Source organism: Sminthopsis crassicaudata, chromosome 3 (assembly GCF_048593235.1).
Source record: "Sminthopsis crassicaudata isolate SCR6 chromosome 3, ASM4859323v1, whole genome shotgun sequence".
Taxonomy (NCBI): Eukaryota; Metazoa; Chordata; class Mammalia; order Dasyuromorphia; family Dasyuridae; genus Sminthopsis; species Sminthopsis crassicaudata.
In genome coordinates, this window is record NC_133619.1 from 522,554,012 (window position 1) to 522,580,141 (window position 26,130).

The 26,130-nt window shown below is 38.6% G+C and overlaps 1 protein-coding gene across 1 annotated transcript in view; it reads left to right on the top strand.

The window, feature by feature from the left end:
- Positions 1-26,130, top strand: part of DRD2 (dopamine receptor D2) — a 96,073-nt gene that overhangs the window by 46,066 nt on the left and 23,877 nt on the right. Inside the window, exon 2 of the mRNA XM_074304224.1 lies at positions 19,948-20,269. Within this exon, the coding sequence (XP_074160325.1) occupies positions 19,985-20,269 (285 nt within the window). The 5' untranslated portion in view covers positions 19,948-19,984. The remainder of the gene's footprint in view (positions 1-19,947; positions 20,270-26,130) is intronic.

Below are 26,130 nucleotides of genomic sequence, written 5' to 3' on the forward strand. Positions count from 1 at the left end.
CTTACCTCATCGGTGTCCCAGGAGTCCCAAGAGAAGATCAAGCTGGTTATGAGCTAGATGCTCAGGCTCTGCTTTTAGCCAAGAGACTTCCTCTGTAGAGTTCTTGCTACATTTCCTTCTGGAAGCTCATCTCATTCCTACTCTGGAGGACCTGTGATCTTTATCTGCTTTTAGTAAAGACCTGCTATGATGTCGGTCCCTGGTTATAGCCCATCCTTTGTTGCAAATGAACAAGTCCCCTGCTTGGAGATTTTCTACCATTTTTTCATCTTATGAAACATGGTGGGATTTTGTTTTCTATGCCTCCTTTCATTATTCCCTCTGACTGACCATTAGGCAATAGACCCATGGGATTAGCCCTTTCTATAGGCATAGGAGAGAAAAGCTCAAATAAAAATGTTTTATGAAGTAAAATTCCACAAGGAAGCATAATAGACCCCAAGGCCTTTGGGGCCTTCCACCTAACCTTCTTTGCACACATAACCTGGGGCTCCAGTGTCATTTTCTATGTCCAGAGCAAAGCAATGAAAATGATTCATGGCTTAGAAAATTCTCATAAAGGAACTGGGATGATTTCTTCTGGAAATGAACAAGCTGGGATGGGAATTTAATAATGGCCCACATATTCCTGGAGTGTGATTATAAGGCCTGCTGCTCTTCATCTTTGCTAAGGATACTGTTGGTCTAGAGGAAATGAATTCACACTCCAGCAGGTCAGCTTTAGTTTAGACACAAGAGAATCTCGCCTAAGAGGGAAATGATTTCTCTGCTTCCTTTTGGGGCTCCAGAATTGTTTTTCTGCAGCTGACCTAGTTTTATAAGCTGAAAAGTCCACTTCTGTGCTTTCTCCCTCCCATATAGCACCTGAAAATTCTTATCATTATATCTTTAATGATAAGCATTATTTGAGTGTCAAGTACCATGAAAAGGACTGAGAAAACAATAAGTGATGTGATGGGGTCCATGTTCCTAAAATCTTACTATCTGAGTGACAGGAACTTTCTTAAAGAGGTAACTAATACAAGAATTTATGAAGTGCCTATGGTGTGCAAAGCATTGTGTGAGGTCCTGGACCTACAAAGAGTAGACTAAGTGAATCATCCAGATGGCTGATCCATCAAAGAAAATTGTGTGAACAGTTCATTCACAGATATCAACTATAAATTGTGATGGACAGTCTTATGTTCATTTCACAGTTTCTGACTGCATGAGTTTCAAATCAGTAGCCACTAGAGTCAGAGAAAAGTTAATAATAGCAAAAATTCAATTTTTTATAATGGTATATATTTTATAGATGGCAACTGGATGGTCTAGTAAATAGGGCCTTGGGCTTGATCAGTAAAACCTGAGTTGAAATCCAGTCTTAGACATTTACTAGCTGTGTGACCCTGGGCAAACCAGTAAAGGTTAACTTTTTAACTCAGTTTCCTCTACTGCAAAATGGAGATAATAATAATACTTACCTCCCAAGGTTGTAATGAGGATCAAAGAAGATAATACTTGCAAAGTGCTCAATACAGTATCTGGCATATATTAAGAATTACATAAATATTAGTTATTATCACCATTTTTTCTTTCCTTTGCCTTAGGGGAAGTAAAATTATTTTATGAGGTAGATAGTACAAGTATTTTTGTCCCCATTTTGTAGATAAGAAAACTGAGGTTCTGGGAAATTGTGTCTTGCCTATAATCATATAGCTAATTAATGGTATATCCAAGAGTGGTACCCAGACTATGTATATGTGATGAGGGGTGGGGGGAGGAGACAGAATTCACTGTGAATGACAGTTATTTTAGTCAATCGAATGATTCAAGACAATTCTGAAAAAATTGTGATAAAAATGATATTTGCCTCCAGAGAAAAACTGATGAGGTGTAAATACAATTGAAGCATACCTCCAGTTTATTTACTTGTTTTTGCAATATGGCTAATATGAAAATATGTTTTGCATGTTTTCACATGTATAATTGCTATCACATTTCTTACCTTCTCAATGAATAGGGGAGGGATGGGAGGGAAGGAGAAAATTCAAACAAATTTTTAAAAGAATATTAAACATTGATAAATAATATTTTCAAAATAAAATAAAGTAAAACCAAAAAATTACATGCAACAAATTAGACATCTGCATCCCATGATAAAAAATAAGACATGTTGCATACATTAAAGTTGCCTACTATAAATCTAATACATAGATAGATCATATCAAACACATAGAACTTGTGTTGTGTCAGTAGATCAATCCTATTCAACACATGACTTGAGTCAGCCTGAGGGGCAGCCAGTAGCTCAGTAGATACAGCACTGGGCTTGGAGTCTTGAGTACAAATCCAGCCTCAGACACTTCCTAACTATATGACTGGGCAAGTCCCTCTGACAAAATAGATCTACGGGCTCCATTGGAGAAGGAAATGGCAGACCACTCTAGTATCATTGCCAAGAAAACTCTAAATGGGCTTAGGAAGGATCACTCATGACTGAAATGACTGAATAACAACAACAAAAAACAAAAAGCCAACCTCGGCACTCTTGATTCTATGTGTGCACTGTGGTATCCTTATTCAGTCTGCAGGATAGAAGGAAGCAATCTTAGTGGCATATTGCCTACCCTTTGGACCCGTAGAAGCCCCAAATCTGGGAGGTGGAGCTAGGGTGAGGGCGGAGTGTGTATAAAAGCAGAGAAATTTCCAGACCTGGATTGGTGCATGGGTCGGGTCACAGGGAATGTTATTCTACCTGGATTTGATAGAATGTTGTCTCTGAGAAGACCCTCATCTTCACCTACATCTGGGGAAAAGCCCTTTTCCTCATTTCTCATTCCCTGTCCCTCCAGGGACAGCAATATCTTCAAAATGAGAGATCTGGAGTGTCTCTGAAATGAAATGGAATGTGTGAAATGAATCCCTTGGTTTGCTTCTGGGAAGGGTCATTCCACTTCATCCAAGGGAAAGGAAAAGAATGCTGTTTTCTTCACACATCTACTTCCAAGCAGGAGACCAGACTGTCCTAGGAAATTTAGGAAGCTTTGTGGTAGCTGCTGTATGTGTTCCTCCATCTCACTGTTCCAGAGCCCCTCTTCACTTTACTATAAATTTCTAAACCTGGTGATTTCAAAGAAGGGAAAAAAATGTTTATTTTTTTTTTTAGCTCTGAGGAATATGACAAAAGGACAAAGGCAGAACAGGAGAATGTTGTGCTAGAGAGAAGTAAAGGAAGAGAAGGAAATTGTGTAAAATTCTAGAACAATAACAGCGTGCTATGTGCCATGTCCTGTGCTAAGTATTTTAGAAATATTATCGCAATTCATTCTCACAACTACCCTAACTACTCTAACACAATGAGGAAACAAAAGGTAAGTAAATAACTTGCTCAACACACAATTAGTGAGTGTTAGAGATTGGTTTTGAATCCAGGTCTGACTCCAGAGCTGGTGCTCTCTCTGAGACACCTTCATGAGTCTCTAAGTCTGGATCCGAGCAGGTTTACATTCGGAAGACCCAGATAAGATTAGAGCAGTTTGGGAGATGAGGGTGCAGCAGCTCACTTGTCAGTGCTTTCCTTCCATCTTTCCATTTGGACAAATGATAACTATGTGGATAGCCTAAGAGCTTCTTGCTCAAGTCTAGTACAGACTCTTGAGCATGGCAGAACTCTGAATTTGGCTTACAGCTTCGATTCAGGGCAGCTAGTTGACACCATTGTGCACAGAGTGCTGGGCCTGGAGTCAGAAACACATCTTCCTGAGTTCAGATATGGTCTGTGACAGTTACTAGCTGTGTGGCCCTGGGCTTGTCACTTAAACCTATTTCCCTAAGTTCCTCATAAAATGAGCTGGAGAAGGAAATGTCAAATCACTCCACTATCTTTGCTAAGAAAATCCCAAACGGAGTCATGAAGAGTTGGACATGATAGAAATAACACCAAGAAAGTTTAGATTCACAGAAACCAAATAGTTCTCTTTAACCGAGGCTGCAGTGACGGTAAGACTGACTCCCAGGAAATCTGCAGTTCTCAGTGCCTAGATATGTCTATAGGTCTCTCCATGTTTGTGGGGAAGCAGCTATGGCTAGAACTGAGTTAATCTCACATATTTTCATGGTTAAATTCTCCCCCAATCCAAACCAAGAAATGACTCAAGACCAATGTCCTGTCCCCAGAGCCTATTTCCTATTACCCTACCTCTCTGTTAGTCCATAAACACTTGTTAAGCACCTACTAAAAGCCATTCACTATGCTAAGTGCTAAGGACACAAAGAAAAGCAAAAAACAAAAACAAAAAAAACAAAAAAACAAAACACTCAGAACCTATTCTTAAGGAACTTAAACTCTTTTTGTTCCCATTTGTATAGGGTGAAAAATAACCCCTTAGACCAAATATTTTATGCATGTGGAATCCAGAGGAAAGAAGCATGAAAACTGTTAGGATTAATTCTCTTACAAGTGGATGCTTATGTGAGGAAATCTGGTTGTGTTGTAAAAAAACAAAGAACCCAGGTGGAATTTTTGGCTTTGGGAATTTGTTTGGCTTGACTATTCACTATTTATTGTATAGGTTTTGTTTTTCTTTTATCTTTTCAGTAGGAGTGAAGAAGAAGAGAGGAAGAGAAAATACTTGTTAATTTTTAAAAATAAAAATATAATAACAAAAAGTATTAGTGAATTTATTATGATGAGAAAACTATGGGGAAAGGATCATGGGACATTTTAGAATCTGTATGTCAGTTCTGAAGGCACTGAAAATCAATATATGTAGTGTCATGAGGTTAATAAGTCTTGGGACTCCTAAGCCAGAATTTCGAAAAGACTCTTGTCACATCCTGTTATTTATTTTTTCGTTCTCAAAGAGGAACGTAATATCGGGGAGGTGATGTGTGACATGCAAGTGAATTGGACTTAAGTGAGGGAGGGCTGGGCAAAGTTATGTCCCTCACTTTCTCCTCAGGAGCCCTCTGGGTCCAGTGGCAAGATATAGATCAGGACGACTAGAGATGGTAACTAGGAAATATCACTCAGGATAATAGAACTAGGGGCAGCTAGGTGGTGCAGTGGACAGAGCACCAGCCCTGAGATCAGGAAGATCTGAGTTCAAATTTGGTCTCAGACACATAACACTTCCTAGCTGTGTGACCCTGGGCAGGTCACTTAATCCCAATTGCCTCAGGAACAAAAAAGGAAAGAAAGAAACTATCAAGGTAATAATAGAATTAGAAGGGACCTGACAGATAAAGAAGCTAAGGCCCAGGGAGGCAGTCAATGGGAAAGCCAATATCAAGTCAGAGGCTCTATAACTGCAAATCTAGGATGGATCTCATTACATCATGTTACTTTCTTGATAAGATTTACTGTCCAGCCGCCTTCTCTCCCATTTCTCCCTTCTTTCTTTCTGTCTCTTTTCTTCTCATTTCTGTCCTTTATTTGTCTATATCTTTTCTACATTTTTCTTCCTTTCCAGCTTTCTTTTCTCCTCTCCTCCATCTCTTCTCTTTTTTCCCCCTCTTTGCTTTCATCTCACTTGTTTTCTGGGCTTACTCTCATCTCCCTTTTAGTTTTATCTGCTTTTTTTCTCTTGGTTGGTTGGTTGATTACTTTCTATCTCCTTTGTCTCCTTCTTCCTCTCTCTGCCTCTCATCTCTTTGTTTTTTTGTTTCTTTCTCCTCCTCCTCCTCTTTCTGACTTTGTCTCTTTGTCTCTGTCTCTACCTCTCTCTCATTCTCTCTTGTTCTTTCTCTATCTCTCTGCCTTGCTGTCTTTCTGCCTCTGTCTCTATCTGTTCCTTTCCTGTCACTCTTTCTCACACTATCAGTATTTCTCTCTCTCTCTTATTCTGTTTCTTTGTATGTGTCTCAGCCTTATTCTTTGCCTCTCTGTGTCTGTTTTTCTCTGCCTCTCATCTCTTTGTTTTTTGTTTCTTTCTCCTCCTCCTCCTCCTTCTGACTTTATTTCTGTCTCTGTATCTCTCTGTCTGTCTCTCTCATTTTCTCTTGTTCTTTCTCTATCTCTCTGCCTTGCTGTCTTTCTGCCTCTGTCTCTATCTGTTCCTTTCCTGTCACTCTTTCTCACACTATCAGTATTTCTTCTCTATCTCTCTCTCTCTTATTCTGTTTCTCTGTATATGTCTCAGTCTTATTCTTTGCCTCTCTGTGTCTGTTTTTCTCTGGCTCTTTGTCTCTGTCTCTCTCCTTTCTTCCTCTCTCTGTCTCTCTGATTCTCCGTGCGTCTTTGTTTCTGTCTCTCTTAATATCTGTCTCTTATTCTCTGTTTCTTCTTTCTTACACACACACACACACACACACACACACACACATACACACACACACACACACGTCTTTCCTCCCTCCTCCCTTCTTGATTGAAGTTGGGGGAGGAAAAGAGGGAGGGGGAGGAAAGGGTATCATTTGGGTTGGGCCCTCACCTACTATTTCTCTGATCAATGCTGCCTTTTTCATAAAGCAGAGCAATTTTCTGCCAAATACCAAGGATTGTTTTTGTCCCTCTAGAGTAATAAGGTTCAGGATTTGTCTCCCTCTTGACTTTCAAGAGCATGTTTTCTCAATTCTTTCCTGAAATTAAAGTAAAGGTCAAGAGGCCGGTCTGAGACAGAGGCTCTGAGCCAGCTTCAGAGCTTCAGCAATCAGACGCACCATCACCTTTCTCAGCTCCTAGCAGGAGCCTTAAACTCTCCCTCAGGCCCTTCACCCCCCACCCTGCCATCTCTAAGCCTTAACCAAAAACCAAGCATAACTTCAGAAATTTTCAACCTTTTGGAGAAAAATTGAGCTAAGGGGAATAGGGGGTTGCAGAAGAGTATCAGCCCGTGGGTTCATTTTTAATTTGGATCTAATTGGCTATTTATAGAGCCTTGGTTCCCCCTCCCCCAAATTCCCTCCCCTCCGCCCTCATACAATTTCCTCCACCCACATGAGCACCCCCCCCCCCTGCTCCTTTTCCTTCCTCATCTGGTTGGAACCTCTGAGTTTGTTCATCAGAGGGTAGCCAAAGAACAGAGCGTAACACCACCTCTCCATTTAGCATTGCTGCTGCCCTCCCCCCTCCCTGCATTGAGTCACTTAAGCTAACAGTTAATTAATTTGTGACACTTTGACAGTTTGTGAGAAGATGCTTTTTTTAAAAAAATGAAGCCATCAAAAACCCGCAGGGTTGGGACTGTCAGGCAGACATCCCTTTTGTATCAGCAGCTAAGGCTGGATTGGTGCCCCCGACTGGGGGTGGCTCCATCACTAACTTACTGGGTAACCTTGGGCAAATGCTTCCACTTATCTGGATGTCAGCGTCCTGCCTCATCTGTAAAATGAGCTGGTCAGATTCCCTGAGGTCTTTTGCTGCTCTAATATTCTGATTTTACAGATCACAGCAGTTCTGCCCTGTGGGAGGACCAAGGACAGAGACCAAACGGAATCTCCTGGCTAAGATAGAGCTAAACCTCTGGACCCTGCTCTTTGGAGCTACTACTAATAGCTATTGACCTCCGGGGATTTACAGAATTGAACAGTTTCTGAGTTAGAAGGGAGTCTGAAGGTCAGCTAGTCCAACACATATCTAAGTAAGGCTGTTATTGTTGATCATTCATTCTCCAAGAGACCAATTACCCCATGAGGGAGGTGTCTTAACTTGTGTGTGAATTGGATTAAAGAGAGACAAAGCTTCCCAATTAAATTCTCAAGAGACTTCTAGCGGAAGGGGAATCCATCATGCCCCGTTTCATTTTAGCATCTCTTTCTTTGTTAGGAAGTTCTTTTGTGTCACATCTACACTAACAATTCCACTTATGGCTCCTAGTTTTATCCTCTGTGACCAAGCAGAACAATTTTAGTCTCCTATCCTTATGGCAGTCTCAGGTATTTGAAATTAGCTACCATGTACATAACTTCCCTTCTGCAGACTAAATACCTTCAGCTCCTTTAACCAATCCTTAAAGTCCTCCACCTTCCTAATTGATCTCCTCACTAAGGTTCACCTCTGGGGCCCTCCAAAAAGAGAGATTGAGGCTAGCTGTGTTTCAGAGTCCCTTCTAGCTCTCTATTGTAAGGATAGTACCTCAAATGTGTCTGATGCTCCCCAGATTTTCCTAGCGCTCAGGATACCCATAGAGGCTAAATTACATCGGATTTTTGAGAATTGGGGCTTGGAAGACTAAGAATTCCATAAATTCTGGGAAAAGTTGCTAAAAAGTAAATTAATTAGTGTTCTTGTAGATGATGAAACCTAGCTCCAAAGGCCTGCTGTAGGGCAGGTGGTGCTCTAAACTGGCTATTTACAAAATGTCCTACTCCTTTGATTGTATGGGCAATGGAAAAGGATTTTTTCTTTAAAATCCATCTGTAAGGAGGATACCATTGACCCACTCTTAATAGAACATTCATGTTATTTTCCCATGCATTGTCCTTTGTGTATGTGTTTGTGAGATATCTGGATGGACTGAATGTTGCCATCTGTGATTAAGATAGTTAAGTGACATAATAGATAGAGCCCTGACCTTGGAGTCAGGAAGACCCAAGTTCAAATCTTGCCAGATCCTTGCCAATGATGTAATTTCTGGACAAATTACATTATCTCTGTCTGCCTGTTTCCTCATCAACAAAATAAGCGTAATAATACCATAGAATACCTCAGAAGTTGTTATGAGGCTAAATAAAGTAATAAATATAATGCATTTTGCAATTTGAAGTACTATGCAAATCTTAGAAATTACAATGGGATAGAGAACTAGCTAGAGCTTACAGGATTCAAACCCATGACTCTGTCTTCAGCTCTCACCCATGGACCAGAAGGCTGGTTAACAATAAGAGCAGAGTACCCTAACCTTCCTGTACATTAAAGAGAGCCAAGGCCTGCCCATCTCATGGGATACCATTCTCACTGCTATATGATCCCATGTCACCCTGCCACTGCTGGGGAGGCTGCTACTAACAATTCCAATTGTTGCAGTGGGAACAACTAAAAGTATTTATGGAGTTGATCCAGAAATAATAAATGCTAATCAGCATGATATTTTGCATCTAATTTGCATGTTGTTCATTTAGTGTCAAAATGAGCAGATACCCACATAGCCCCCATGCTGGCTTCCCCTCTGTGCCACCCCAGGGGCCACACATTTTCTCTCAATGTTCCATATTCTGCTTCCCCATTTCCCTCTTCCTTTCTTTTCTCTCAAGTCTTTTGGGCAAGTGAATGCCCAGCCTCATCCATCCTCTTGGTGGAGATATGGTAGGGATATGAATAGGCTAAACTGGAATCAGTTTGTGGTTATTTTTCATATTGGGCCAGGTTCTTGACAATTCCCTACCCTCCGCAATGCTTCATACCCTGAATTTACCCAAAGCATGGATTTCTCTAACTCTCAGAATCCTAATCTATAAAATAGAGAAAATAATTTTTATTTACTTATCTCACAGGATTGTTCCAAAGAAAGCTTGTTGCAAAATTAAGTGTATATATATATATATATATATATAATAAACACACACACACAAATATATATATATATATATATACACATGTGAAGATATATCTGAAGGCTTATAAATGAGACACATATATACATGTAATCTACATAGTAAATTCTATATATATGTGGTCTTATTTTAAACTAGACGCACACATACATATGTACATAATATACATAGTAAACGCTATATAAAATATATATGAAATCTTATTGTAAACTATATATATTTATATGTATTATAATATGTATATATATTTCTTTACATAAAACTATATGTAAACAAAAATTATATATTACAAATAAAAACTACATATTACAACAAGCCTTCCCATAGTGTATATAAAATGTATTTTCATTTGACCAAAGGTAAAAAGAAAGAGATGGAGACAAGATACATGGACTTTAGTGGTAGGATGGACTTAAGTTATAATTAAAATGAAGGGACTTCACAGATCATTTAGTGTACCTCTTTTATTTTACAGATGAGGAAGCTAGGATTCAGAGAATTTACTTGCTCAAGACCACACAAATAGGGAATAGCTCATACAGGATTTAAACTAAGGATTAGACCCCATCTATTTCTCCTTACATTGTCACAATTGAAAGAGATCCAGCAGTTATTTCCTCTTGACTTGAGTAATGGTTAAAGATTTTCTTTTATGTTCTTTGCCTTCCTGAAGAGAAAAGCAAATGTACTAGAAAGAAAATGAACAAATTCTTGGGAAAGAAAATGACAGAGGCAACGGAACAAGAATGAGACCATCTCCTACTAATAGTAGTGATATTTGGATTATGGAAAGGCTGAAGTCGTTGAAGGGCTATTATACAGAAGGATTAGATAAGCCTATTTCCTCCATCTCCATGCAGGATATAATCAGAAAGGGGGAAAAATAAAATAGACAAGCTGTAACCACAAGGATTAAAAGCAAAGGTGAGGAAGGATGCCCTGACTGAATAGGTAGTCAGGCTCTGGGCCATTTCTGGGAATGTTTCCTTGAATAATAGAGCAGAGGGCTTTCTTAGCAGAAAGTCACCACATGATGATGAATGAACAATCTGTGAAAGAGAGAAAGTTTAAATCTATGGTGGGCTGGCCCAAAAGAATTTGGGGGAAGTCTTGGGCGAAGTATGTTATATTGTCTGGTTTCTGCAGCATTGAAACCATGGATGGGAGAGAGAAATTGAAAGAGACCAGGTTTTTGTTATTTCATAGTGATTTTTAAAAAACATTCTCTGATCCTACTGTCTAATGTTGGGCTCATTTTGCAGAGGGAAAATCTGAGGTAATAATGACTTGCTCCCCTACTTTAAGACCAGAGCAAGGATTGTGCAATCTCCAGGTGTGGTAGGGCTGGGGGGTCCATCATCTGCAGAGGCATTCTCTTATTCCCACCCCCCCAATGGCTGGCTGGCAAACTAGGAGGCTGACTTATCTATCAGGAAGCTGTCACATCTGATTATTGGGTCTTAATTCATCCTAGCTACTGCTTCCTCCTGGGGGAAGGAAAGGTGACAGTACCCAGACATGATAGGTAAGCAGGACTCTGGCTCAGCCTCATCAAGTCAGGAAACACTAATGGTCTAGACTCTGGGCTGAACTCTGGGACTGAAAGAGGTCACATATGGCTGAGGATCCTCAGCTTTGCTTAGGGATAGAAATCCTTCATGTACTTGGAAGCATTGAGGAAGGGACTCCTAAGAAGGAGAGGAGAAAACTCTGCTTCCTTTGTTCCTTCAGTTTCTCATTATGGCAGGGAGGGTGCTACTGTGGTCCTTGCCTTCAGCTTCAGTTCATATAAATATCCTTTTTCACAAGGTCTGGAAGTTTTAAAGAACCAAGAAAACCTGACCTGGCCAGACTAGCTTCCTTGTATATCTGCTCGTGATGTTCCATTTCCCCACTTCATTCTGTCCCTGCTAGCCCCTTCTCTGCCGCCCCCCAAAGCTTTGTTCTGAATCCTTTCCATTCAGATAAAGAATTCGCTTTTTTTCTCCCTGTAATCACATGACCTTCCACTACCCACTCACTTGCTCCAACAATAACCACTGTTGGCTGAAAACAAATTTGATTGTGGAGGGTGAGGGAGAAAAGCAGGCTCTCCAAAGACTGGCAGACAGGTGGTATTGGGAGTGGAGGGGGTGGATCTTGTTCCCTCCTTTGTTCCAAGTCACACTTGCTGCAGACATTATTTTGTTTGTGACCAGACCAGCATAGACATTCTGAATTTGCTTTATCCTCTTTTTCCTGTATGTTTGAGATGGTGGTGATCTGGTGTTCCTTTGGCACATGGACTGTTGTAAAATAGCAAGGCATTTCCCCCTATTAAAATACTCTAATTCTCTGAAAAGAAGGGTGATAAGTTTAAGACAGAAGAGCTTTACCAGGAGTCTAAACATGTTAAGGACTTGCTATATTTTAATTAGATAACAAGTCGGAACTTTTGAAGCACCGGAGCCCAAAGTTTCTTAAATATATGAGAGGGAAGGGCAGTCAGGGAACCTTCTCGCTTTTTCCCCTTTCTTCCTCCCATTTTCACTTAATTGAATCCTCCCTGGGCTCCAGAGTTCCTACTTATAGTCACCTCTAACCTTGGAAAGTGAAATTCTTATAGACTATTTTCTCTGAGTTAAATAAGGAACTTCACCTACAAAGGCTGTGCCATAGGTTATTTGGGAGAGAAGGCAGAGAAGAATTCTCCTCTTCTCTCTTTCCAATGGCTCTTGGCTTAAGCAGATACAAAAGCCTGCTTTTGGTTTCAGGCCAAAAGTTGACACTCCAGTCTCCATGTTGTGCCTGGGAGAAAATAGCAAGTTTATGTGCTGGCTTAGGTTATAGACCCCTGAGGAGGTGAGGGATGGGAGGGAGACTCTTTCACTCTTCCTGCAAGTAACTACAGAAAGCTGTATTTACAGGCTTGGGAGAGGCTGCCAGCAGCACTATGGGATGGTGTTATGCATCCAGGCAAGCCCACTCTTAGAAGCATCTGTTTCCTTGGCAGCAGGATTACCCATCTGCACTCCATTCCCTCTCTCCTGCAGTTGGGGCAGTCCCAGATGTAGCAAAGATACCTTAGTCTCAACAGAATTGCAATTTATGCCAGGTCTAACCAGCTACAGTACACCTGGGCCAGTTTTAGGATTGTCTCCTCGGCAGCAGGACCAGAGTCTGTAGACACCTTATTCTTAACTGTGCTCAGGAACTGGGTTTCAAGCTTTGCCTCACTCCTAAATAGCTAATGCTGCGGAATCCACTGATAATCTCTGAGTTCCTAGAATGCTACTATAGCCCTCCATAATGCTAATAATAATGGTAGCATTTTTATTGTGTTTTAACTTTTGCAAAGTTATTTACTTATGCTCTCATCTAATCCTCATGATAATACTCTGAAGTAGGGATTGCTATTATCCCCATTTTACAAACAAGAAACTGAGGCCCAAAGACATTTGATGACTTGACCAGAATCATACAGATAGTAAATGTCTGAGGCAGAATGATCACTCTTTAAACTATTGTCCATGATTTCCCAAGCCTAATAACTAAAATTTATATATCACTCAAAGATTTGCAAAGTGTATTACAAATATTTTCTCATTTTATCCTCACAACAACTCTGGGAGATAAAAGATGTATTTTACATATGAATAAATGGAGGCAGATAACTTGCCCAAAGTCACATAGCTAATTAATGTCTTCCTGTCCATTCTTACTTATTCCAGATCCAGCATTCTATCCACTATACTACTTAACTGCAAAGACATAAAATAAATAAGAACAATATTTTAATAGATGTTGACATAATGAAATCATTATGATTTCTAGAGTTTTTGGAATAAAAATGTAAAAAATAGAATTCTAGCAGAAATAATTAAAATTATGTGGAAACAAGATAGAGTACATATTATCATCCCTGGAGGATAGTACTGTAGGTTTGTAGCAAGAATGCTTTCAGTGGTTCTATAAAAGGTGAGTTTACATCCTAATGTTTTATTTAATTAAAAATAGAAATTTTATCCAACTGTGTAATAAGTCACAGAATATTAAATATAAAAGAAAAATAGCAGGATAGCAACTGTCTCAGATTTTTTTTATCTGAGCTCTACTGAATAGGATGAGAATGATATTTAAAAATAATAATGGGGATTAATAACAACAGGACTGTTTTTAACTGAAGTGCATTGAAGCTGAGAAGAATGAAATGATAATGATGATGGCTCATATTTATGTAGGACATTAAAATTTGCAAAGTACTTTACATATATTATCTCAGTTGGTTTCATTGCTCCTAAGTCTCCTTAACTTCTAGGTCTTTTATCCTACTCTTACCCAGAGATTGAGTTTCAAGGTTTCTTTAACCTAGAATCTACTGACCCAGAGCTATTCTGACCTGCTTGGAATACCTACTCTGCCCTGAGTCACCAAGCCTCCAAGTCCTTTAACAGTAAAGTTCTTGCCCCAGCACTGGCTCCTCCTTTCTCTATCATTCATACTATTAATAAAGTAGGATTATATTTCACACTTTCTGCAGGATTTTATCTATTTACCTTCATTGTAGAGGCTATATCTATATATGTAGAAGATATATATATCTTCTACATATATATATATATCTTCTACATATATATATATATATATATATATATATATATATCTTCTACATATATATATATATATCATCAGAACACTGTAGTCCTTCCTTACTCCCCACCCTGAAGGTTCAGACTGGATTTAGAATTGAGATCCATTGCCATTTGCCTCCTTTGTCCTGTTTCATATGAGCACATGAACAAAGAGATAGATACCTTATCAGTCCCCCATAATTAACATACACCTAAACATAATAACAATAGCTAATATTAACATAGTGCTTACTATGTGTCTGCACTAAGCTCTCTACAATTGTTTCATTTGGTCTTCACAACAACCCTGGGACTTAGGTACTAGTATTTATCCCCATTTTGAGGAATCCAAGGCAATTAGGAGTTAAAGTGACCTGCTGAGAGTTACACAGCTAGTAAGTATCTGAGGGCACATTTAAATTGGGTCTCCCTGACTCCACACCCTACACTATCTAGACCTCAGATCTATCGGCTTCAGGACCTCAGACAGCAGGACTGTTGCTGTCAAGACCCTATTCACCGTAAGACTTCAGGAACCAGCATGATTCCCATGCAGAGCATCTTCTGACTATGTGAGATGATGCAAAACCAAAACAAAACCTAGTGCTAAGTATGAATCGTGGGATTCCTGAAGGCCTAGGTACACCCAAGTACTTCCTCATCCAGATGCCTTAACCTTCTCTACTGATATTTAAAAGAGAATGAACCAAAGACCCCATTCATCCTCAAAGTCCCCCATTCAAAGGGAGCACTGCAGTCAAATGCACATCCTCAACCTGTGGCTAACAAACTCAACTTCCTCTTCTCCCAAGCCCACTGATTTTGTGCTGTCTTCCTCTCACACTCCCTGTTTCTTGCAGTCATGGAAACCTGGCCTCCCCCAGAAGACAGTGAATCCCTGATTACCCTCCCCAGCAATGTCTGATACATAAATCCAAGAGGACAAGAGGCATATTCTTTGTTCCTAATTGCTATTTCTAGATCTTCCTTCTATTGCCATTGACTGCCCCTCCTTGACCACTATTTCAGGAAAAGCTCAGTGATGCTTCAATTTACTTCTTATACAGCCTCTCCAACAAGCTTTCCTCCTCTCATTCCTTTTTCTTTCCAGTTTGAGAACCATGAATCAGAGCCAAATTATCTCTATCATTGTTCCTGGATAGGGTATGTCAACTAATTTCTCTCTGATTGCTTTCATCATTTACTTTGGGGATGAAAGTACTTGTCCTAGACTCCTACTCCTCTTTGTGTGCTGTTTCACTTTTTAGCATGTAATCTCCTTCAAGGGGGAACGGTCTTCACTTTAGTATTTGTGTCCCTAGCACTGAGCTTAGTGCTTGGCACAAACTAAGTCTTAATGCATGTTTTTTTTTTTTTTCATTCATTCTTACCTTAGAGCTTAGATATTATCACTCATGGATGTTCTACATCTGTGATGAAGAAATTTTTTCTCTCTGATCATAATATCTGATTTTCTCTTTGTTTTTCTCTCTGTTTCACTCCTCCTAACCCATTCATTTTTCATTTTCACCACAATTTCCAATCACTCCATGTCTTCCTACTTTCCCAATTGATTATCATCCCTAATCTGATCTCATATTTTCCTCTCTGTAGTCTTGACTTTATAATTATCCAATTTCAACTATAAATTGTTCTCTGTTCCTGAATCCCTTTCCTCCTTTGTCATGTGATTGTTCATACCTTGCTAAATACTAGCCATGGTTTACCTCTTGTAAACCTTCTTGTACATTCCATTTCAGCCAAAATGACCCACTTATTGGTCCTGAAGAAACTGTCTGATGCAGTTTTCTGTTCTTAAAAATGAGAGTAATTTCAATCATATAGAAATGGGTTTGATTCCCTTTAGAGTAAATTTCTCAATTCTATAAATCTTCAAATAAAAGTTGAGGAATGTGAAGGGAATTTCTCTTTTGGTATAAATTCAACTAAATAACTTTTGTGGTTATCTTTCAACAGTGGGTCTCTTAGTATATAAGCTTTCAGGTCCCTTCAGCTTTAGAGTTTAGGGAAATAGCTACTACTTATGCAAGGAACTTCCCAAGCGATTGACACTGGGGTGAAAACATTTTATTCTGCCCCATAGATCTTCCTGTGAAAATTCTGTCCACATAAACAAGTCCAAACCCAGTTCTGTAGAGACAATGGCATAGATAGTGGTGCTAAAGTTAGTGGACTACCTTCAGTTTAATTCTGAAGCAGCTGTTAAGCACTAAATTGCAGTGACTATATTATGCAATGGGGATACAAAGCATAGGTGAGAATAGTTTTTGTCTTTAAGGACTACTTAAAAGAAAGCAGTCTACTGAAAGGAAGAAAAATACAAATACATAGATAAGGAACTAAAAGATAGATATAAAATACAAAGTATTTGAGGAGGGGGCAGTCACTAAGGGTTGGGAAATATAGGAAAAAGTCTTTTGTTAGAACTGGTGCATGAGTTGAGCTTTGAAGGGAGCTAGGGGTTACAGGAAGTGGAAGCTGAAGATGGAGGTATTTCAGGTGTTTGTCTATACAATGATATAAAGGTAGAAAATAGGATTATCATGTATAGGGAACAGAAAATGAGCCATTTTGTTAGGAATAAAGATCAAATTAGGGGGAGTTATATGTAATCATCCTATAAAGATAATTTGGAACTAGCTTATGGAAGATTTTGAGTGCCCAACTCAAAGTCAAAGCTTTTCCATCTTATCTTAGAAGCAGCAAGAAACATATTCAGTTCATAATTATGGTGTATACATTTATATATCACTTGCCTCCCACATTAGAATGTAAACTCCTTGCAAATAGAGATTATTTCATGCTTTTTATCTGTACTCCTAGCATCTAACACTGTTTTTGATCTAAAGTAGATACATAATAAATTATATTGATTGATTGGATTGGATTGGATTGGATTGACAGGGGCCACTCTTGACATGAAAATTTTTCTTGGGGAATTCTAGTTAAGAAAAGGTCATCCCATATTCAATTTGTATTTGTTTCCTGTAGTGGTTGCCTTTTAAAAATTTTTAATAGTTTTTATTTACCAGACACATGCATGGGAAATTTTACAACATTGACAATTGCCAAACCTTTTGTTCTAATTTTTCCCCTTCTTCCCCTACCCCCAGATGGCAGATTGACCAATACATGTTAAATATGTTAAAGTATAAATTAAATACAATAATATGTATACATGTCCATACAGTTGTTTTGCTAAAAAAAAAAAAAAGAATTGGACTTTGAAATAGTGTACAATTAGCCTGTGAAGGAAATCCAAAATGCAGATGGAAAAAATTAGAGGGATTGGGAATTCTATGTAGTGGTTTATAGTCATCTCCCAGAGTTCTTTCGCTAGGTGTAGCTGGTTCAGTTCATTACTGCTCTATTGGAACTGATTTGGTTCATCTCATTGTTGAAAATGGCCACATTCATCAGAATTGATCATCATACAGTATTGTTACTTAATTATGCAACTATTTCCTGGTCCTGCTCATTTCACTCAGCATATGTATGTCTCTAGGCCTTTCTGAAATCATCCTCTTGGTCACTTCTTACAGAACAATAATATTCCATAAAATTCATATACCACAATTTATATTCAGCCAATCTCCAATTGATGGGCATCCATGTAGTTTCCAGTTTCTGGCCAAGTGGTTGCCTTTTAACCTACATCTTTGTAAAACTAGACAGCATTGATATTCAATGATTACACTAGACAGTGTAAACATCAGGGCAGAAACTAAGCATTGACCCACACTTAACACCGTACACCAAAATAAGATCAAAATGGGTTCATGACCTAGGCATAAAGAATGAAATTATAAATAAATTAGAAGAACATAGTATAGTTTACCTCTCAGACCTATAGAGGAGGAAGGAATTTGTGATCAAAGAAGAACTAGAGATCATTATTGATTCCAAAATAGAAAATTTTGATTATATCAAATTAAAAAGTTTTTGTGCAAACAAAACTAATGCAGACACAATTTGAAGGGAAGCAATAAACTGGGAAAACATTTTTACAGTCAAAGGTTCTGATAAAGGCCTCATTTCCAAAATATATATATAGAATTGACTCTAATTTATAAGAAAGCAAACCATTCTCCATTTGATAGTCAAAGGATATAAACAGACAATTTTCAGACAAAAAAAATTGAAACTATTTCTAGCCATATGAAAGATGCTCCAAGTCATTATTAATCAGAGAAATGCAAATTAAGACAACTCTGAGATACCACTACACACCTGTCAGATTAGCTAGAGTGACAGGGAAAGATAATGCGGAATGTTGGTGGGGATGTGGGAAAACAGGGACTGATACATTGTTGGTGGAATTGTGAACACATCCAGCCATTCTGGAGAGAGATTTGGAACTATGTTCAAAAAGTTATCAAACTGTGCATACCCTTTGACCCAGCAGTGTTTCTACTGGGCTTATATCCCAAAGAGCTCTTAAAAAAGGGAAAGGGACCTGTATGTGCAAGAATGTTTGTGGCAGCCCTCTTTGTGGTGGCCGGAAACTAAAAACTGAATGGATGCCCATCAATTGAGAATGTCTGAATAAACTGTGGTATATAAATATTATGGAATATTGTTGTTCTATAAGAAATGACCAGCAGGATGAATACAGAGAGGCCTGGAGAGACTTACATGAATTGATGCTGAGTGAAATAAGCAGGACCAGGAGATCGTTATACACTTCAACAACAATACTGTATGATGATCAATTCTGATGGGCGTGGCCCTCTTCAACAATGAGATGAACCAAATCAGTTTCAATAGAGCAGTAATGAACTGAACCAGCTACACCCAGCAAAAGAACTCTGGGAGATGACTATGAACCACTACATAGTCCCTCATAGTCCCTACTCAGTCCCTCTATTTTTGTCCACCTGCATTTTTGATTTCCTTCACAGGCTAATTGTACACTATTTCAAAGTCTGATTCTTTTTGTTCAACAAAACAACTGTATGGACATGTATACATATATTGTATTTAACTTATACTTTAATATATTTAACATGTATTGGTCTACCTGCCATCTGGGGGAGGGTGTGAGGGGAAGGAGGGGAAAAAGTGGAACAAAAGCTTTTGCAATTGTCAATGCTGTGAAATTACCCATGCATATGTTTTGTAAATAAAAAGCTATAATAATAAAAAAACAACAAAAACCATCAGGGGTAGCATCAAATAAAAAAAAAAAAATGACCTTCTTTGGTTAGTCTCCATGATTGGATCTAGTCTCTATGAGCTGAGTCATGGGGGTTAGAGGAAGAGCTGTGACATATTACATTTTCATGTGTAAATATCATCTTCTCAAGTAAACTACAATTACCTTAAGAGCAGGAATTATATCTTATTAATTCTTATATAGTCCTTCCCTAGTTCAGGATTGACCATTTAGTAGGTGTTATTAATGTCTGGTTCACTAGAAAAATGGTACAAAAATTATGAATTTATGGTACTAATGTTCTGCCATGCTTTGAGGAGTCAGAATCATATGCATCTGACCCTTCAAAGCCTGATATTCATGTAAGGGACTCTGTGACACAAACTAGATTAATCTTCCTCAATCCCCCAATAACACTTGGACAACCCTGACCGTATCATTTTCCAGGTCAAATAATCAGTGTTTTCCTATGGGAGCACTGGTAATTTGGAATAGCATTTTCCCATTCCTTCCTAGAAGTTGGCAGAGAGGATGGTATTGAGGACTCAAGACCTGGGAGATGTTTCTCTGGGTTCTCTCACTGGCTAGAAAGGAGCTTCTTTCTTCCCTCCCCTCATTATGGACGAGACCCCAACCCTGCTCCTACTTCATCCTCCACCCAGCTCACTCCCTGTGTCTCTTTTTTAGGAACAGAGCTCAGCTGGCCAGTGGCTCCATTGCTCTCATGGATCCCTTGAACCTCTCCTGGTATGATGATGACCTAGACGGCCGGAATTGGTCCCAGTCTTTGAATGGGTCTGAGGCAAAGGCAGATAAGCCCCACTACAACTACTATGCCATGCTACTCACTCTGCTCATCTTTGTCATTGTCTTCGGTAACGTGCTGGTGTGCATGGCTGTGTCTCGGGAGAAGGCGCTCCAGACCACCACCAACTATTTAATTGTCAGCCTTGCTGTGGCTGACCTCCTTGTGGCCACGCTGGTCATGCCCTGGGTCGTCTACCTGGAGGTAGGTCTGCACCTTTCCCCTAACTAACCCTTTTCTCTTAGGCTTTCCCCTTTGAGAAGAATAATGGGTATTAAGACTGGGCTCCCAGTTCTCACCATTAGATCAGGTAGCTTCAACATGTGCCTTCCACTTCTTGGGCTTCATCTTTTTTCCTCTGTAAAATACTTCCCTCTTCAACCTCTTCATTTTGTGGAATGCTCAGAACATGACTAATCCCATAGCTGTGGGTAAAATAGCTGAGATTTAGAAAAGGTGGTACCACAATACGTGATAATCACACTAGAAGAAAAAGCCTTTGATGATTTTCTTTCTAAGTCTCCATCAGAACCTGAAAGGGATTTGGCAGGAAATGGCTTATGAATCAGTTTGCCCTGTTTTATAAATCATTAAATGATTGAATATTTGGATCCTTCCTCTGTTGGAATCTTTTTGATTGAGGTTGAAACCTCAATTATGACCCAAGTTTGAAGTAGAAAAAGAGAGGGGTTAGCTGTGCAGAGGCAGTCCCTTATGACAGCATTAGTTCAGGGATGCAGGAAGGGAACTTCAAGATGCCATTTCGGGACCATTTGTGTGGAAGGAAGGAATTTAATAATGAATGTGTGTCCCCAGAGAGTTGTGGAATCAGTAACTATGGAGTGTCCCTATACATATTCTTTCTCCTGCTGTATTTTCTGACTTATCTACTATAATGGAAAGAGAATTAGATTTCCAGTTAAAGATTACACATACACACACACACACACACACACACACACACACACACACACCTACATATGTATGTATGCATGTATATTGTTATATTATATTATATACATTCTATAAGTATATCATATATTAGAAGTATATTATATTATATATTAGTATGTGCTTGTGTACATATATATACATACATACACATATAGATGAAATATAATGTATAAGATATAATATATACCATAATTAAGGCTATTATCATATGATTAGACAGGTCCAGAACAAAGTGCAATCTGGGGGCTGAAGAGGAAAATCATTCCAGACCAAAAGCTAAAGATATTTTTTCACTTCAGATGAATACATATAACAACAAACATCCATTTAGAACTTTATAATTTACAGTGTTCTCTTTAAATCACTATGTAACAAAGTAGTACAAATATTAATATTTCCATTTTGTAGATCAAGCACTGAGATGAAATGACTTGTTCAAGGTTACATGACTGATGCGTGACAGAACTGGTATTTCAAATTCAATTCATTAAACATGTATTAAGTGCCAACTATGTGCCAGGCACTGTGTTAAGCTTTGAAGATATGAAAAGAGGCAAAAGACTGTCTCCTGTCCTCAAGAAGCTTACCATCTGGTGTGAGGAACAATATATAAACAAATATGTACAAAGCAAACTATCTACAGGATAAATAGGAAATAACTAACAGAGGAACTAAGCATAGGAATTAAGGGAAGTTGAGAAAGGCTTCCTGTAGAAGATGGGATTTTAGTTGAAGCTTAAAGAAAGGCAGAAAGGTCAATAGTCTGAGTCTTGACTTTAGACATTGCTCTTTCCACTGTACCTCAGTTCCAGCCTCTGAACTTTATTGCTTTTCCCCTGACCTAATCAAAGCCAATTTCATTACAGCTCTGTCAAAAGACAGAGCTCTATATCCCCAGAGAAAAGGCAGAAACCATAAGTGTAAGGGAGGATTGCCCTGCAGAGCTGCAGTTGGTGACTGCAGGGCAGGGCCACCCCATCACCCTGGTGGGGGTGCAGGTAGTGGGGCGTATAGGAGCTGCAGAAGAGAGGAATTACTCAGAAGCATGATCCCTTCCCTACCTCTACCTTCTGTCCATGATGTTTCTTTTCTGGAATTCACAGACTCCAGGTGACGAGGTTGGATGGTCAGGGGTGGATCTGGTGAATTCACCCATGCACACATTAATAGGTTCAGCTGCTGTCTAAGACTCACAACTATGGAGCAAAATGACTGATATGGTGCTGAAGGAGGGGGTACCTTCTGGTGACTGGCCCAACCCCTGATGCAAATAAGACCAATAGTGATCAGTATTATAGGAAGTTTCTGGGGTCCAGAAGCCAGATCATTGAAATGGTGACCTGACCCTTTCCCTTTGGGAGGACCTAATGGGAGAGATCAGAGTTTTCACACTCTAAAGAACAGGAAGCTAAAGTCTCATTCTTCTTCCTTCCATGTTTTTTTTTTTTTTTTTTTTTTTTTTTTTTTTTTTTTTTTAACAGAAAGACAAATGAAAGGCAATCACCAACCTCAATTCCTGGCCAGAGGAGTGATGTTTTAGATTTTGCTCTCCATATGCTTTTAAGGGAAGATATCAATATTGTTCTGATAGCCCCAACCAGGGTCAGTCAATCTCCAGGATTTGGGGGAATACAAAGGCTATGTTTGTGCCAGCAATGCTGGTTCTTACTAGCATTCCTCAGATGGGCTTTATCAGACCTCTGGATTTGGAACTAGCTACAGTGGAGAGAGGAATGAACCTTGGAGTCAGTAAAACTGAATTCAAATCACACCTCAGATACTTAATAGAAAATGTCACCACTGCAAACCTTAAAGGGCTAGATAAGAGTTTAGCTATTGCCATCATCATTATCGTTCTTATAATCCCATCATTAGGTGTCACTATAGTAGCAACCTATGTCCCAGACTTTAAGACTGAAGGAGTTTAAATGTCCCAACATGCTTATCATTCTGCTTACTATTAAAAGGCATACAAAGCTTTTTCCTGTTATCACTCCTTAAAATGGGTGGTCAAGAATTACTCTCTCCATTTTGCAGATGAGGAAACTGAAAGGTTGATAGACTTCCTTATGGTCAACAAAGGGGCCATCATAGCTAAGATATGAATCCCGGTTTCTTGACTTCAATTCTGAATGTTTTTTCCATGACATAGTAATTGTCTCTCCTAAGCTACATTGATTATAAGTTATGTCACACCTAATCTATTCCAGAGGGACGGTGGAACAGCTTCCTACTTTCTTTTTTTTTTCCTTTTTTACCAAAAGGTACCTTTATTTAAGAGAAGTCACAGACAAAATGAAGAGGTAAAATAAGCACTAGGAGTGATAAATAGAAATAGAGCAATAGAGTTAGCAAGGTAAGGGGTTTGGAAGAAGTCATTAAAAGAATATACTTTGAGGTATGAGTTTGTCATTGATTGGCAGGCTAACAGATCTAGAGGAAGGAGAAATGCATCATTAAAGGGAAGGTGCTGTGAGGAGGGAGAGAGTACCTCATAGTAGGTTTAGTCCTGAGGACTTAGCCCAACAGTTTATTCCTTTAAAATGACTAAGGAAAAAAAGAAATAATAATCTCCCTTAGTCACTCATTTCAGTGTCCTATAATTCTGAATCTTAAAAAGTTCTTACTTAGAGTTGACCTAAATCTAACTACTTCAATTGAAGCCAATGCCCATAACAAAACCCAATTTGGAAGGAAGTCTCCTCTCTGTGTTTAGGAAACAGATGTATTTAATGTCTATTGCTTATGTTGAATAGGAGGCAGCAGATGCAGAAAATCAGAGATTAACAAGCAAACCCAGCCTGCCCTAAGGTTAGATGGCTGCTCAGCAAATACTGTTTTATGAATCATGTTGGAAGAGAAAAATCAGAGCAAAAGGAAAAACCATAGGGAATATAAGGGGGGAAAAAAGGAGTGAACATGTGCTGATTTACATTCATTCTCCATAGTTCTTTCTCTCCTATTTATCCTGTAGATAGTTTGCTTTGTACATATTTGTTTATATATTGTCCCTCACACTTTTCTGTCCAAAGTTAATGGGATTGCTTTGGATCTAAACCACTAAGTAGAACTGTCTTTCACATTCTTGCTGTTAACATGTATAATGTATTCCTGGTTCTGCTTGTTTCACTCAGTTTGTGTAAATCTTTTCTAAAATCAGCTTGTTCATCATTTTTTATAGAATAATATTCCATTTTTATATAACACAACTTGTTCGGCCATATCTGACTGATGGGAATCTACTAATTTTCCAAATGATGGGCATCATTTCTAATTCTTTGCTACCACAAAAAGAGCTGCTACAAACATTTTTGTACATGTGGGTCCTTTTCCCTCCTTTAAGATATTTTTGGGATACAGACCCAGCAATGGCACTGCTAGGTCAAAGGGCATGCACTGTTTCTAGCACTTTGGGCATAGTTCCAAATTGTTCTCCAGAATGGTTTTCCATTTATTTTGGTATTTCCATTTCCATGCTTTTATTTTCCAGTTTTCCCAGCAATTTTTGTCGAATAGTGAGCTCTTATTCTAGAAGCTGGAGTCTTTTATCAAATACTACAGGATGGCTATAGGCCTTGATTATTGTGTCTTGTGTATCTACTCTATTCCCTTGATCCACCATTCTACTTCTTAGCCAGTACCAAATAGTTTTGATGACTTCTGTTTTATAATATAATTTTAGACTTGGTATTGCTAAGTCATCAATTTCCTTGATATTATTGATCTTTTGTTTTTCCAGATGAATTTTGTTTTTATTTTTTCTAGTTGTATAAATTTTTTTTTGGCAATTTGATTGTTACGGCACTGAGCAAGCAGAGAAATTTAGGCGGAATTGTCATTTTTATTGTATTAGCTTGGCCTACCTATAAGCAATGAATATTTTCCCAATTGTTTAGATCTAACTTTATTTGTGTGAGAAGTGTTTTGTAATTGTGTTCATATAATTATTGGGTTTGTCTTGGCAGGTAGACTCTCAAGTATTTGATTTTATCTACAGTTACTTTAATGGAATTTCTCTTTCTATCTCTTTAGGATGGGATTTGTCAGTAATATATAGAAAAGCTAATGATTTATGTGAGTTTATTTTAGATCCTGCAACTTTGCTAAAGCTGTAAATTGTTTCGAATAGGTTTTTGGATGATTTTCTAGGATTCTCTAAGTATATCATCTTCTGCAAAGAATGATAGTTTTATTTCCTAAATGCCTATTTTTTTTTCTTTTCTTATTACTAAAGCCAACATTTCTAATACAATGTTGAATAATCATGGTGATAATGGACATCCTTATTTCACCCCTGATCTTATTGGGAATACATCCAGTTTCATTCCATTACAAATAATGCTTGCTGTTGGTTTTAGATAGATACTGCATATTAATATGTTTTATTATTATTAAAAACTCCTTTTATCCCTATGAAGAGCAGCTGTCTATAGCAAAAAGGTGAAAACTTTGCATCTAGTGTAAGAAACATCTATTAGCACTCCTCACACCATCACCTCACGCACAATTATAGAGTCCTCAATAAACTGAGCCACTACTTTCAAAACTCTGGGGAAAGAGCAATAAGAAGTACACCAGAATATAAGAATTTGTTAATAATTCATTTTCAGTCCTGTATTGCTCTCTGTGACCCCATTTGGGATTTTCTTAATCAAGTTACTGGAGATGTTTACCATTTCCTTTTCCAGCTCATTTTACAGAAGAAGAAACTGAGGCAAACAGGGTGAAGTGATTTGCTCAGGGTCACACAGCTGCTGAGTGTCTGAGGCCATATTTGAATGAAGATACGGTTTCCTGACTCCCAGAACAGTGCTCTGCCCACTTTATCCCCTGTCTGAGCTTGATTGTAAATCTGATCTTGAAAAAGGCACTACTTCTCTGGACCTCAGTTTGCTCAACTGACACAGGCTGGGGTGGGAGAGAGGAGGTAGTATGCTAGATAAGCCCTGATGATCCTATCCAGCTGTAAATATGAGATTTTATGAGTCAGAAACCAAGTATAAAAACCTGGAGTCACAGGTTTTTGATTTTCATTCTTTTGATTGTACCCTCATTAGTCAAAATATTTTTTGTGGTAGTTATGCTGGGAGTATGGTGTCAGGCTAAGAAGA